The sequence below is a fragment of the Anarrhichthys ocellatus genome, unplaced genomic scaffold (genome assembly GCF_004355925.1).
Source record: "Anarrhichthys ocellatus isolate YVR2014 unplaced genomic scaffold, GSC_Weel_1.0 scaffold7, whole genome shotgun sequence".
NCBI classification, from domain to species: domain Eukaryota; kingdom Metazoa; phylum Chordata; class Actinopteri; order Perciformes; family Anarhichadidae; genus Anarrhichthys; species Anarrhichthys ocellatus.
Genome location: NW_022280037.1, coordinates 2,782,055 through 2,798,192, shown reverse-complemented (window position 1 = coordinate 2,798,192; position 16,138 = coordinate 2,782,055). Strand labels below are relative to the sequence as shown.

The 16,138-nt window shown below is 43.1% G+C and overlaps 1 protein-coding gene across 1 annotated transcript; it reads left to right on the top strand.

Moving 5' to 3' along the window:
- The first annotated feature begins 456 nt into the window (after positions 1-456).
- Positions 457-10,794, top strand: lin52 (lin-52 DREAM MuvB core complex component). Its single transcript, XM_031848142.1, has 6 exons — positions 457-487; positions 1,503-1,577; positions 1,680-1,717; positions 1,865-1,931; positions 2,101-2,184; positions 10,402-10,794. The coding sequence occupies exons 1-6, from the start codon at positions 469-471 to the stop codon at positions 10,455-10,457; spliced, it is 339 nt and encodes a 112-aa protein (XP_031704002.1). The 5' UTR covers positions 457-468; the 3' UTR covers positions 10,458-10,794.
- Positions 10,795-16,138: the final 5,344 nt, after the last annotated feature.

Below are 16,138 nucleotides of genomic sequence, written 5' to 3'. Positions count from 1 at the left end.
TTCTGTATATTACTACATCAGAGGCAAAAAAACCTCACTTTAAAGAAAACCACTAAGAAGTGTACATTACTGCTTACAGTCTGGTTCTCTGAGAAACTCAACTGCATTATTTATATGGAATTTATGTATTCCCAAACTAAAAAAATGATTCAATGGCTAAAAACAAAATAGAGAAAATCAGATTATGACAGATTGCTTGACATGCAGCAGTATTAACTCATTTGTGTAGTCAAAGGATGCGGCTATACTGTAAATGTTAATGTAGGAACTGACCTCATTCAGCCAAAAAGTACATATATGTACATAATGTATTTGTATACCTCTGTCATCACCTCGACGCTGCATTGTACACTTTAACAATAAACCGTTGGGCCGCCCGGTGGCCTGTTTGTGAATTGCACCGGTACGCGTCAACTCTGAGGACAGCGGCTGTGATTGGCTGTCGTTAATCACGTGTTTATTCTGAAGATGGCGTCTCCAAATGGAGGTAAATTCTAATTTCTTACCCTGCTTCGCCGTGTGCAAATTGTAAATATTGCATGTTATATTGATAAATGATATTTAATCACTAGCGACTCCTATTGTTGACTCCTATTGTTGTCTTGCACCAACATCCTGAGACGACACAATACACATGTTAGCGCTGTATTGTTACTGTTTGGAGACGTTTTCTCCGTTGGCCAAAGCATTCACTCGCCCCGGTGTAGTAACGTTATATGTACCTGAACCTTACACACAGTCTATGGCTTGAACCCGTCGTTCAGCTTCGCCCACAGAGCTGAATCTGTGGGTGAAGCTAGCTAAAAACACAGCTAACTTCGGAAGCTAGCCGCTGTAGTTTAAACGGGTAAAATTACCAAATACTTTCTGTGTACAGTTGACAATAACGTTAATAGTTCTGGGGTTTAACGTTACTCGGGCACACAACGTCATTGTTATTACTGCTGAGACTGGACTCGAGCTACAATTTTACTGCGTTTTTACAGTGTAGTATAGTGTAGTATTCCAATATACAGTAAGACATAACGAGTATCCCTCGTGCCTTTATTAGGCTTCAGTTGTTTTTTTGTTTTTCCATGATGATGGTCACTTTCATACATCTTGTATACAACACATTTGTATACGCGTGTGTGTGTTGTATACACTACGTAACTCACAGTTAAAGGCAGTACGTTGTTGTTAAAGACAGTACTGGTTAAAGAGAGTACTGGACCTAGTTGCAATATTTAGTACAAGGCCGGCTATATTGGTTCAACCCAAGTACTGTAGTGACATTTTGATGTCCTTAATTCCTCCACTTTTGTTCTTCAAAGCTCCACATGCAACACAAAATGTACACACAGTACTTTGTCATTTAGGGTAAAAACAACCATAGGTGTTCATCTCGGCTTGCACTTTTACATTATTTCTGAAACTCTGCCATTACTGTATTTACAAATATGTAATGTGCGCATTTTCCACAGAAAATGTTTTCATATTTTCTACATTTTGTGTTGTGATAGGTGACGATTTCGAGAGCTCTTTGCTGAGTTTTGAGAAGTTGGACAGAGCGTCACCAGACCTGTGGCCAGAGCAGTGTAAGTGTACATCCTCCGTGCTCTTGTGCAGTTCGTCACGATGGAAATGTGTGTTTTATGTTTATGCCATAATCTTGGATCAACCTGTAATCTCTCACACAGTGCCCGGAGTTGCAGAATTTGCTGCATCTTGTAAAAATGTGAGTTGGCTTCACTGTGGCGCTTTGATTTACACACTTGATAATTAAATAGGCTTGACATACTGTGATATATATATATATATATATATAGGCCTGATCTATGAATCGTGTTGTCTACTTAGACCTTTGTTGTGTCTTACATCACAGCCCATCAATAATTCACCCCCCAAATGGATGGCTGAACTAGAGAGCGAGGACATTGAAATGTTGAAAGGTAATGCACCAAACAGTAGAAATGGTGTTATTTTTTAACATTGAACAGGAAGATTGTGGACAGAAATAGTCGTAGTGTATAATCCTGTTAAACAGATTAACATTTTGCTGAAACTAGGTACACGTGGCACTTCAGAGCTTTCATTGTGGGTCCTGTTATCCTCCTGCAGAGCTGGGTAGTCTGACCACAGCCAACCTGATGGAGAAGGTCAAAGGACTGCAGAACCTCGCTTACCAGCTGGGCTTAGAGGAGTGTAAGTACATGAACAACACAAACCTTTAAAAACTGCCTTTATATTCAAATGTTTTTGTTTGTTACCTTTACTGAAAACACTTGATTATAAATCTATGTGACAAGTATGCACATCTTCAAGGTAGTCACATGTTACCACTAGATGGCGCTCATAGTCTTTCTGTCTCTAGCTCGTGGATTATTGGTGGAACATCCTTGTGTGCTTTTCACTTCCACATGTTGACTCGACAAAGGTGTGAATGTTTTTATCCTAATTCAAAAATGGATCATGCAGAAATTGGAACTTTTCCCATTTGAATCGACTCTCCATCTCTGTGAAACAGAAATAGATTGCCTTTGAGGTCTTGAAATGATGGATTTAGGTCAATCTTGTTAAAAATGTAAGAAACAAGGACGTGCTCACAAGAGCCCACACAACAAGTGCTGAAGCATTTGATTGATGCAAAATCTAGTTTTTAATCCATTGTCCACAGCCTCCATTGTCATAATCCGTGTGGATTAGAGAGATGTAGCTAAGTGCTCTAAGAGGAAACAATGGGTATTTATTTCTCCAGTGAAAAAAGCACATAAACAATAAAAAACTGTGGCACAGCCCCCCCCCCCCCTCTTAATGGGATGGAAGATATTAATAAATGTACATGGATTTTCTTTCTTTATTTGAAGAGATCTTCTGATTGTAGGTGAGGGAGTTGAGCTGTAGAGTGACTGGAATGTGTTCTGCGTTGGTATAATGAACAAATATCCAAGTGGACCTACTCGTGAAAAGAGAGCCCAGATGCGAGTAGCTACACATTACCAGGCTATAGATTGTGCAGCGTGTGTGTGTATTTGCATAAACCCGCACGTCGCAAATTCATTTAGCTGTAAAAGTGTCTAATCTCCCCGACTTCCCTAGACCTGCAGGAGCATGTAATCTGGCTGCTATGAAGACGTGAGCTGTCACAGGTGCAGGCCTGCAGGCTTTCGCAATCACGCCGCGTACCTCGGGATGACGGGACACAATGACGGTTATTATTGGCGTCACAGCAGCCATGTAATGGGTGCCTGTTTAATGCTCTCTGGTTTAATTTTCTCCTTTTCCCAGCTGTCAGGGGAGGCCTTGTAAATCTCAGCTACTTTTTCATCATGTTTGTGCACTCTTCAGTACCCGTAAACGAGACTTCGTGGAGAGAGGGCAGGGGGGGGGGCAGGATTTACTGCCCCTCCCCCCAATCCGGCATGTGGACCATTAAAGAGGAAGCTGGTTAATGGGCAGAGCACAATCAAGCAGGGAAAACTCAGCCACCCTACTGCAGTACAAGAACACCATTCCCCCCCACACCTAGAATACACCTGAGCACAGTTTCTGCTTTCTCATGCGTATTGTGTACTGCGCACATACTGCTGCATACTCATGTTTGTACATATGTATTAACACAAATGTGAAGGAAGGGGGGAATCTACCACTCCCTTAATCCCCTCCCACGCCTACTCCTCCACCAGCACCCCCAGTAATGTCTGTGCGCCGCTGGCCTGGTCCGGTCCCAGAGGGGCTTGACGCGTGCCTCTTCCTCGGGCCACAGCTGTTACTCCGCCCCGTGATGAATGGCCCTGTCGTGGGCCGCTGAGCGCGGGCATCAAGCCCCGAGTCCCTGGGGAGAGCTGAGGACTCTGATAAGTGCTGTTATTGGAGGTAATTGAAAGCTGAGTGTTCCTCTGGGAGGCACTGGAGGGCTACTGGGAACCAGACTGCTGGAGCTGGTGCTGGTGCTCTATCACACTTGTGTGCTCAAGGCTGCTGAGTACCGCTCAACACTTGTCCATCGAAACCAATCACAGGAAATTACAAAATTGTCAAGTCGCTACAGTGCTTGTATGGCTGCGTGACATTTTTGAGTGAATACCTTTATTCTGAAAATGTAATTATATTTCCAAGTTGGTGCTTTTAGGAGGTATTCACACATCGCTTTGCGGAAAAAACGTATATCATTGAGATCTATGAGAGTTCAAGTGAACTGTGTCTTTGACAGAGTTGGATAAAAGCTGAAAATTTACCCTTTCAAGGTTCGAGATGCGAGATTGTTAACATTTTGATTGGCTCACAACATGTGGAAGGCGAGCCGGCGGCTCACAGCTAACGGTGCTAACAACGCTAACGGTGCAAACTACGGCGAAAGTGCTGACCGAGCTAACCGTGTTTAACTGAGGGGTAACTGGAGGGTGGGGGCCGGCATTCTATCTTTAAATAGCAGATAGCTGTTTGCTGCTATTTTAATAATGTTGACCATGTTAAATATAGTCCCTTTAAAATGAAATCAAACATCTTTATAGTAAAAGATTAATCAAGCCTGAAATTTAACTGAAGACATATTTTCCAGGCCATGGACTAACTTGTGAATTTATATGAAAGCTTCGATGTCTAGGTGACAGCATCACTCAGCGTATTCTGGGAGGATGACCACCTGTAGCACCGCTGAGCACCTCTGCTCCTCACGGCGTACACCGAGGCTGACCTCTGTTGCTTCTGTCTGTGTGAAGGTGAGGCTGAAGGTTGCCCTGCCCTGACAGCTCCTAATGGGCCCACATTCACCTCCTCCTCCTCCTCAGGATCAATCTCGGGCCTATTAGAAGCGTGCCGCTGCTGAATATGATTGCATTCACTGGGCCCCACTGGTGCTAATGTGCCTCCATCAATCCATCAGGCGGGCCGACCGCGGGGCGGGCGGTTATGAAGTGCCGGAGCTGACAGCCGCCGTGTGAGGAGCCACTACCCTTCCTCCTCACTACCCTTTCTTCCTCCTCACTACCCTTCCTTCCTCCTCACTACCCTTCCTTCCTCCTCACTACCCTTCCTTCCTCCTCACTACCCTTCCTCCTCACTACCCTTCCTTCCTCCTCACTACCCTTCCTCCTCACCACCCTTCCTCCTCACCTCCACTACTCTGCTCTGTTCGTTCGTTCACCTCTCTCCTGTGTCTCTCTGTGGGCTCATAGTTTGCGGTGAATGGCAACATTGTGGTGCGTCTCTTTGAAGGTGACACCTTCTGTGTCGGCTCAGTTTTTTGTTTTTTGTTATCATGTTAATGTTCAGTAACCTTGGGCTTTGTGCCGTTAGTTCCCTCAGATTGGCTCCCATGGACATATATTTAGGGGTGCTGTTTCATAATAGTGCTGCTACTGTAGCGATTGTTCATTGTTGGAAAATCTTGAGCACTTCCACACACATTTTATGACAGGATGACATGTGCGTAGCAGGTTGCAGCTGTATCTGATAGAGCCTGTCCATATCTCAAGCAGGATCAGTGTCGAAGCTGTGTGAAAGCAGAGGCAGGCAGAGCTCAACTCACACACACACACACACACACACACACACACACACACACACTCACACACACACACCGCTCCTTGGTTCTGCCTGCCTGCCGCATCCCTGAGCAGATCGGAAATGACACCTAATTTCCATAAAGGCATTAGGAATTCATTGGATTTTCTTTCCCAGCTAATCATAGTGCGAGTGTAAAACCTTTTAGGCTTTTTAATGAATGATTTTTGACTGATTGCCTATTAATAAGGACACCTCTTGAACAGGCATAGGCTGGGGCAGGGGTTGGGAGGTGCAGATGTGTGTGTGTGTGTTTGTTTGTGTGTGTGTGTGTGTGTGTGTGTGTGTGTGTGTGTGTGTGTGTGTGTGTGTGTGTCAGCCAGGCGAAAATGCATCGGAGGAGGAGGAGGAGAAGAGGGCTGGGCCCTCTCGGTTGGGACATAAAGAGGAACCAGTGGCTCCCCTGGGAAATCACAGCTCGTGTCTGCATCTTAAATATCCCTGTGAAGTATCAATAAGTGGGTAATTGAATTTTGAACACAAACATGAGCGTCAGGTGTATGTGTTGCAGGACGGGGGGGGGGGGGGTGCTGTGGGAGCGAAGGCTGAATGTGTGCGCCTCCAAGTGTTTCTCTGCTCGCGTGTGTCGTCTCCTCTGTGTCTCCCCGGTCCCCCCGGGGAGGAGGGCGGCGAAAGAGGATGTTAAATCCATTAAATAAAGCTTACAGCCCGTAATAGCTGAGCAGCACTCAGAGATGGGCAGTGAGGGTCAGATAAGTCCTCTTAACTCTTAATGAAAATGAATTGGGGCAGTCAGGGCCGGGGTCCAGGACTCCAGTTAACCCAGGTGGTCATCTGTCTTTGGAGCTAACAGGGGTCCAGGGGCTCGCTGGGATCGTGCCACGGAGAGAGGCAGCGGGGGGGGGGGGGGGAGCGATGATTACTCTCATTTTATACACAGGGGAGTCGTGGTGGGGGCTGGGAGTGGACCGTGACAATGACACCCAGATCACTCACCGTAAACGAGGGGAAAGTAAGATGTTACACCAGCGCGTTTTCCTCTCGCATTTACATTCGGGCCACCTGGGATTTGTCACAACAACAATGATTTGCCAGACTGGGACAGGAAATCGCAGAAAACGTTCGGGTTGTGCCGCAGAATCTCCTACAGTGCAGCGTTTAGCTCGGGTGGTTCATTTGGGGCAAAAGGGGCAACATTTTAAATAGCCACGAGGCATATTTAGCTAGTTGCAGATATAGGTTAATCTCCATTGTTGCAATGTGCCTGTGCAGCATTAATCAGGACAAAACCTACAGCCAGAGGATTATTGGGCTGATGTGGGAGCAGACTGTTATCTGCTCTGTACTGGCTGTTTGTTTACACGTTGTGTCTATTTATGGGTACAAATATTTCAAATTGCTTTAGTGAAAATGGATTGCAATGTAGATGATCTAATATGGGTCACATTGTTATATACAGTAGGATGTGGCTGTGTTTACTAAACTAGCTGCGATGGAATCTCAGACCAGATATACTATAGGGCTGAATGACAATTAGATAGCAACAAATCAACAGGGCAAGAAGATGGCCCACACAATCCATAAGGTGTCATTTAGTATGGATAGCAGTGGCACACAGGATGCTGATTAACTTAGTACAAAATTAGTAATTGACCTTTCTAATCAACTAAACAAATCTCTAAGTCCCACTAATCAGTATTGATCTACCCTGTTGTATGACGAAGCCTGTATGTGCGTGCGTGCGTGCGTGCGTGCGTGCGTGCGTGCGTGCGTGTAAGTGAGTGCAAGCAGGTGGGCGTGTGTTTTTGAGGCTTTCTAACTGTCAAAGTGCGGCTCCATAGGATGCGAGTTTACAATAAGCATATTTATTCACAAAGTAACCGTGGACTAGAGGGTCATCACACCTCATCTGTTTATGTACAACCTACAAAAAATTCACTGTGGCAAAAATAACTTCTTTATAAATTATTTGTTTAAAAAAAAAAAAAAGATCACATTTGTGTGCATGTTTTTTTTTAACCATGAATCTTCCCGGAGAATTGCATTTAATCATGTTTACTACCTGTTAGCGTCAGCCTTTTTCACACAACACGTTTTTGACACGTTACTGGTATAAATCCATTTAGATGCTTCGGTTTCAGGGTCCCGGTGTTGCGTGCCGGCTCACCGTCAGACGAGCCGAGTATCCGTTCAAATGTAGCACACATTAGAAATGAATAATCTGTTACAATAATCCAGATGATCAGCAAAAGAAAGAAGTCGTTAAACCACGGCAGAGGAAGAGGGCGCCACGAGATGACATAATACAAAGAGTGTCGGTCAAACTCCACACAAACCAAAATGAAGTGTGATTAAAATATGGCATTTATGTTTGTTTCGTGTATTTACTTGAGAAAGTATTTTTTTTCGTCTCTTCAGCGGTGTGGAAGTTTCAGAGAAGATTTAAGTCACAAACTTGATGTTCATTATGAATTATCAGCTTAATCTGACTCCATTCCACTTTGTTGCATTTCACTTCTATTGATACACAAACGTTCCACCTTCCAGCCAAACATGGAAACTTTGTTGTGGTTTTTAGATGAATTTAAAATGCACATAAAAACTGGTGGATAGAAATACACTAATAGCTTACTGCGAGACCATCCTTATTATTAACTATTATTATGAGTAGTAACGCGTATTCTTTTCTTACTATGACTATATAAAAGTCCCATTGTAGCTCTTTCACTGGTCCCACTATGTAAGCTGTTCATTCCCCCCCCCCACCTGTCATACTCTCTAATGAGTTGCTGAACATTTTCCCCCATATTTCCTTTTTATATGAAGAGAGCCACACATCATAAACTGAGCTCTGATTTATGTTTAATGGGGTCTCTTAATGTGATTATATCAATGATATTTCTATCTGAGCAGGGCGAGGCTGAACTGAACCGTAATTAATAAGACCCTCAGTGGGGCGAGGGGGTCTCGGGAGTGGCAGAGCCGTCCTTGATCCATCTTACAGAGAGGGAGAGAGAGAGAAGCATGACACCTTAAAAATCTAAAATACGCTTCACCATTCCTCGTGTAACTGCTCCTAATTCCAACGTGACATCGGCGCACTTGCGGCTTCTGGGTCACCCCGATGTAATTGCTTTCTCTCGCCTGATTTCGACGGCGCCGTTTCAATCTTAAGCACCCTCCGCATGTCCAGGGGTCCTCCGGTGACTTTGTTTGGGGTGATTTGAAGAGACAGCAGAGTGCAAAATGAATCCATCCCATTCCAATTAGCATCATCTTTAACCTAATGAGGGACACCTCAAGGTGATGTGGCCCCCCACGCCCAGATGCACCATTATCGTTCCACGGCGGGCAACTCATTTCAATTTCTAACTGGCCCGGCTTTTTCATTACATAGTGTGTGTGGGCGGGGGGGGCGACTTCACACCAGCACACGGGCAGACAGCACCTGAGATCCTGATCATATTCTTATTGCAGACATCATGAAGGCGGATGACTTTCTGCAAACTGCTTATTTGAAATCAGTCCTCTCTCTCTCTCTCTCTCTCTCTCTCTCTCTCTCTCTCTCTCTCTCTCTCTGCGCTGCAGTCTCATGTGTGTGTGATGTACAATGGTAGAAAGTAAATAGAGTCGCTGAGGCGATCTTTGCAGCTCATAACAACTGGAATGCATTTGAGATGTTGATCCTCATCCTTAACAAAGAGTAATTACTGCGCCTGGATGCTGCAGCTCCAGCTCTTATAATGATCCCTGCAGTCTCTTCAGTGACACAAGTGTTCGTCTTTGAGGGAAAAGTCTCGGCAATGGAGGCGGTCCCACTGAAGACCGGTTTGACAAAAGGGCCCGCAGAAGGGACAATCCTGTTTTTGGCACAGTTAACACTCTTTGTGGTGTGTAGGGCCTTAAACAATTTTGACAATCTGTTTTACTCGCATGACAGATGTCGCTGGGAATCAGGTGTGGGGGGGAATGAGCAGAGCTGGGAAATATTTGCACGATTATGGAACCGTCATTTTGGTTGAATTATTTGTACATTAATTTACAGTTAGTGATATAGTCTCTGAGAGAGAGAAAAACCTGTAGATGGTATTTACATTAAATCATTTTATTTTAATGCAAGAAGATATCTAGTGTCTCATCTCATGAAGGTTACAGTGTCGACTATCTTTTAGACATCTGTACTTTATTTCACAAAACCAACATTTCTACTTACGACCGTTTTAAAACAGTACTGTTTGTATTAATTCATTTATTTGGAGGAATACAATTATCCAGAACTTCAGGATGATGACAGAAAAGTTAACATAAATTTGTGTCACAGAGTTTAGCATTATTTCCTCAGATTCAGATTTAAGTTCAATAACTGTATTTAATGCTGAGTTGTTACTGCTGAGATGAACGTCACTCTTTTGCCTTTTAAAGTGGTTCCCTTATTCTCATTTTGTCTTATTTTATACACGGCCATATTCCGTAATCACAAGTGGAGCTTAATAGAGACATTTTGCTTCTATTCTTACTCCTCTTGCCTCCACACAGATGCACACTTTCATGCATGCGTATGTCTGAGTGCTTGTGCCTCACTACATTGAGACGGCGATCAAGCGAATCACAAGACTCTTTGGTAGCGACGCTTCCATTTTATGTTGTTTTCCATGTCCTGAATGAACAGATGTTTGTATAAATTACCTCCCGGTGTGACACTCTCGATATTAAATACATGCTTTGCATTCCTAAACAAGCGGTTAGAGCTGCAGGCAAACGTTGTGGAAGACTGACTGATTCGAACCAACTTATGAAAGATTGTTGGAAGGGTGTAAAGCAAGAGTCTTGGTCCCTCACGCGCATAATAATGAAATACAGTGCGAGTATGTGACGTTGTGTCTTCTTGTCGTCCAGCCAGGGAGATGACCAGGGGGAAGTTTCTGAACATCTTGGAGAGGCCCAAGAAGTGACGTGTGTTGTGTTGAAGCAACAGGAGATGTGTGACTCCGAGGTGAATGTGATCTATGTGTGTTTACCGATATGCACAACAACACAGCTCAAGGACTTTTACTCTCAAACCGTTAACTGGAGTAAAACTGCTCCCTCACACACAGCTGACCTGTCGTCCTCACAGATATAGAGATGCCTTTACATTGACAGAAAATGTAGAATGATGAATTTCTTCTCATTGAATTTCTCTGTTGCTTGTAGGCCTAGCTTGATGAAATGTTCGTTATTTATTCTTATTTCTATTTTAAACATGATGTACTTTTTTTTTTTATGTGTGTGCGTGAGTGCAATTTGTGAGGTTGTTTAATAAAGTTTTAAAAAGATGTTTGCCTTTCATTTGAAGTCTTTGTGTGTGATTAACTTTGCTTCTTTCTTAGAGAACTTTTAATTAGGGCAGCGACTCGAAGCCTCTGCTGCTCTTCCAAAGTGCAGCACGTCAGGAGCTCCGACGTGAGAGCGTTCTCCCGGCTACCAGGGCATGCTTTCCATTTAATGAGCAGGAGAAGCAGGGTCCCCTAACACAAAACATTGCGTAAAAATAATATTGCGCATTGTCATCGCCTTTAATGAGAGCTGACATAATTACTAGGACCATTTCTTTTCTAATTAGCACACTTCAGCGTTGTCGGAGCAAGCGGGCAGGCCAGAAGAGAATCAGACAGGCATGCCGAGTGGGAAACAAAAAGAAGTCCATCCGCCATAATTAGGTAAGACAATGCCTCGGACTGTTCTCGGCTGGAGATGTCGCTGGGGCTCTGGCCGCTCAGTCCCAACCAGTTACACTTCTCCCCGGGCCGCTAATAAGCCCCTAATCGTCTTTCCGATTCACACGGACAGAGGCCACCATTGCCTCAGTGGCTTCACCCCCTGCCTCTCACGCGGACCCTGGCTCACCCCTCCTAAAAAAAGAAAGAAAGGACTGTATTTTCAGTTCTGTGGGTTTCTGAGAGAGCTTCCTCAGTGTGTGCTGCTGGAGCTTTCTGGTGAGGACCCCAAGTCAGGAGGAATATCGAGCACATTGTGGAAGCTAATGATGCAGATAAAGGAGTTTTGTTGGTTTTACAGTCTATACAGGAGGTGATCAAAATAGTATACTACCCCCAAATAATGTCAATACCTTGTAACCGCCAAACTGTCCTGTAAAATACTACAACTTAGCCTATGGGTCATCAAAATACAAAAAACATGTTTTGTGATGCTGTTGGAGACTACACTGTTAGCCTACACAATTAGGTACAAATGTAAGTGTTTATACGTAGTAACTAGTGGCTTTGTGAATGGTTTGTTAAGCCTTCACTGATGCTCTGTAGCTCAGTTATAGGACAATAATAAATGGTTATCCTTCTCCAGCCACCTTACCTCAGGAAAAGAGTTGTTAACAACTGCAAAAAAACTTTATCAATGACATTAATATTCAACTGCAGGCTTGAGGCCTGTTAGAGAGTGAAGGCCCCCTTCAGTAGTGATGCATTGCAAACATTTATAACTGCATTGTAAACAGGTTGAAAGTAAAATCATCAAACCTGGCAACCCACATGTTGTTCAGGTTGTGAAAACATAACTTGCAACTTACTAGGGTAGGATAAAGTACATTCAGTGTATTCTGTAGAAATACTACAAGTAAAAGTCCTGCATTGAAAATGTTACTCATGTGGATTATTAGCTAAATGCTACGTAGTAAAGGGAAAGTATTTGTTCTGCAGGAAAATGTCTTTGTTAGAATAGTATTATTATATATGCGACTATCATTGTTTGATTGCAATGCATGTGCAAGTAGCATGTTACTGTTGTAGTTGGTCGAGACGATATGAACTATTTCATAACGGCTTCTGTTGGGCAGTTTGATCTATATATGACATGCTTTGTAGGCCTACGTAAATTCTTAATTTGTGAGGTAACTATAGCTGTCAAATAAATGTTGGACTACAATATTTGAGTAAATGAATTATGGTCCATCACTGCAACTTATAAACCCCTTCTGACAGTGAAATGTTTCAAGTTGAAGTTGTTTGTTTTGGGGATGGCTGCCGTCACTGGGACTGGTTGCATACATGTTGATGCTGACTTGACGAACATTCAGTCTGCTGAGCGTTGACATGGTAAGCGACCTGACACCCACAATATGGGCCCTCAGCCAGACAGCCTTTTCAAGTAACGGGTCAGTCCCCACAGAGCTGGTCATCCATATGGAGAGAGAGAGAGAGAGAGAGAGATCAGAGCTCCTCCATCCATCCACAGTGCATTGCCTTGACCTCACATACCTTGACCTTAAATTAGCTGTCAATTAGTGCAAATTAATCAACTCCTCGCCTAATTAAGCAATGCCTACGGGCAGCTACCAAACATGCCATTGTGGAGGAGCCATGAGAAAGCTGCGGGGCTTGCAAACTCTGTCTGTACTGGGGGGGGGGGGGGGGGGGGGGGGGGGGGGCGTCACCTCACATCATCCAGTGCTTTGGGGAAAGCAGAGGCTCTGACTGTGCTTTAGTTTTTTTCCCCTGACTCGGCTCTACATGTGTGCTGTCATCAAGTTGTCCCGCACCCTGTTCCAACACCGATGGACACAGCTTGATTCAGCACGACAGAGACTGAATCACACTCAGAGGTTTCTATCCTCATGCCTGAGGGGAAACATTTGCTGTTAGTCTTAGAAAGCAGAGTTTTACACCACTTTGATAAACCCAATAAAAAAGACACATTGAAAGCGCTGGTGTTGGACTTCTTGAGAAATGTTTCTTCATGTTTATGTGCAAAATATCTATCTGCTGTGGAGGAGTTAATGCATTCAGTTGTATTTCCCGGTGCTGCTGTGACCTTCCTGAAAAAGTTGTCCTCTAATTCATTTTCACAAATGCATTTTTAGCTTTAGCAGTCACATCAGCAGGATATGATATTCATTACAGTGGGCGGCTTTTGCCTGCAGCTGCTTATCAGTTTCTGACCTGCTGCAGAGGAACACCCGTTTGAAGGTTGCAGGCTGCATACGTTTACCATTACCGAGGCCGTTAACATCATTTCTGAAGGTCTGAGGACACTTTGTTTCTAATATTGCACGATACACCCAGAAATGACACATGCAGAAACAGGAGGAGAGAAGGGGGCAGAGAAAGGATGCGGGGGGGGGGGGGGGGGGCAGATAAACAAAAAATGTCCAACAGCTGTTTGCTTTTTAATCTGCAGCCGTCAGATCCTGCAGGTCTTTGATGGGCAACCCAATCTACACGGATGACTGAACTAGATCTTCCCTTAATCTAGAGCCTTATTAGGCAGCCTCTCTGCTGCATGTAAATCAGCACGCAGCCCTTTTCATATTGGAGATGGATTATTAAAAGCCATACAGACAGGAGACGTGGTGCACTATCAACAAACCAAAAAGGCCCGTATGGATTGCAGCAGGAGCGATGATGGAGGAAGAGGGGGCAGTAACTTGCCTGTAATAGACGGGTCATCCTGACTCACACCCTTCCTTGTTAATAAATGACTTGATCCCAACAGGCTGATGTGTCATTAGCATATCCTAATAACATTGATTTCTTCATTACAATTTCCACTAAATAGGCCCTAATTAGTTTCAACATGGCCAGCCACTAATTGCAGCGGCAATATTTTTCTCCTTCTTAATAAGCAGCACATTTCACACTGTTTGATGTGCAAAAATGACGTTGCAATGCAGATCTGCCGAGGCTCTGTGTGCCTGTAGTCACAATTTGTGTATTTTTAGGTTACATTAAGATAAAATGGGATAATCCTTTATTAGTCCCACAGTGGGGAAATTTGCAGGATTAGAGCAGCAGAGTGGATATAGTGCAAACGAACAAACAAGAGACATAAGTGGAAAAACAAGATCAAAACAAGTATAATCGTCACGTAATCACACAGTAACGCTACAATAAAGAATTAAAAAAAATAACATTTGATATAGTTGGACTGAATGGCTGTTGATATTGCACAGTGGATTGCACAGATTGTGTGCATTATGTAGATCCACTCAACAGTTCCATGTTCTTGTTTTACATTATAACTAACATTATAGGCGTGTCTCTTATTTTACTTGAGATTTGATTGCAATAGTATCGCATTAGTACTTTGATAATGTACATGCAAGCCATGTGTGCAAAGCAAATCTTTTGGAAGCTCGATACGTTCACAAAATTAGCCAATCCTTATTTTTGTTCTAAATGATTTGCAACACAATTCATGCCAATGTAAACTAAAATTGTACCATAAGCAGGACATATAAAAACAGCATTTATATTCATGAGTTTAAATTTTGGCACAGACATTTTAAATTAGCTTTATGATAATGAGAGTATTCTCTCTTTTAACTTCTCAACCCTCTCATTATCTGACACTGAAACACCAAGAATGAGGATGAACTTGGTCTGCATCTTTATTATTATTATTATAATAAATATTATTAAAATAATTATATGACCCACAGTACCATATGTGTTCTATATGTTATGCAATTAAATCACAAATCAACCAAATTCAATAAGGCCATACATGCAAAGACTGGCATCAACTAAAAATGCAAATACAAAAAAATCGACTAATTGTTTAAATAGTATTGCCTTCATATTTCATCAACTTGACAACAATATTCTGTCATGATGTCAAGATTATGTTCTAGGCCTATATGACCCGATTATTCAGTGTAACGTTCAAATTAGTATTATTTTTGTTACTGTAATGATGCATACATTAATAATTATTAACAGGTCAGGGAATTATTTAATAGTCTTCCATTTGTGTCCCATATTCTGTATAATTCTCCCTCTCCTCCGGGGAAATGTTGCTGTGATTTAATCTGCTCTGTAGTCTGTGCTGCTGCTGCTGCTGCTGCTGTGGGATTAACGCAGTGCAGGACCGCGCAGCGTAGAGTGGGTCCATATCGTCCAGCTGTCGTTTTTTGGGAGGGCCTTTGATTTGCTTGTGATGAGTTTCCCATAGCATCTGGAGATCAATTATCCATTCATGTGAGCCAGTGGTTGTAGAGAGAGATCATAGCTGTGTGTGTATGTGCGCGCGCGTGTAAACAATTCAGCTAAAGGTAATACATACTGATTTATTCTAGGATGTTGAGGTAATTCTGCTCCATTTCAAAGGTAAGTAAGAGGTGTGAAATAGACGATTTAATTAGGCCTGACTATAACGAAAACTAATAAAACAATGATATATCGGTAGTGAGTTTATAATGGCTTAAACAATATTTGGTGTTTGTTACTATAAATAGTATATGATAAAACTATAGTTCCCTATCTTTGTCACTTTTAGTCGATTCCAGGTTCCTGACGCTGTAGTTCTCATTCTCATTTCGCCCCTCTCCCTGCAGCCTTGAAGAGTCATTTTATTGCATCCTTTCTCTCTGTAGCATAAATCCTTTCCTCGTGTATCCACATAGTCCTGAGGAAATGCAGATATGTATCCGAGAGGGCGTTTAATGCATCCTTGATCCACAGGAATCCTGAATCCTTGCAGCTGATTGGCTGCTGGTTCCTGCCTCTTGTTGGGATGGACCTGTTGGATAAAAGGACCATTTTCTAAAGGACACTTGTGTGTTATACAGACGATCATGCACTGGGGACCATCCTGTAAGACGGTATAATAAGAAATAGGCCTTTCAAGTAGCATCCGAAGA

Bases quoted from the DNA above. Each gene is read 5' to 3' on its own strand.
- lin52 (XM_031848142.1), top strand. The intron at 1,578-1,679 runs GTAAGTGTACAT...TCTCTCACACAG, and splicing joins AGACCTGTGGCCAGAGCAGT to TGCCCGGAGTTGCAGAATTT. The intron at 1,932-2,100 runs GTAATGCACCAA...ATCCTCCTGCAG, and splicing joins GGACATTGAAATGTTGAAAG to AGCTGGGTAGTCTGACCACA.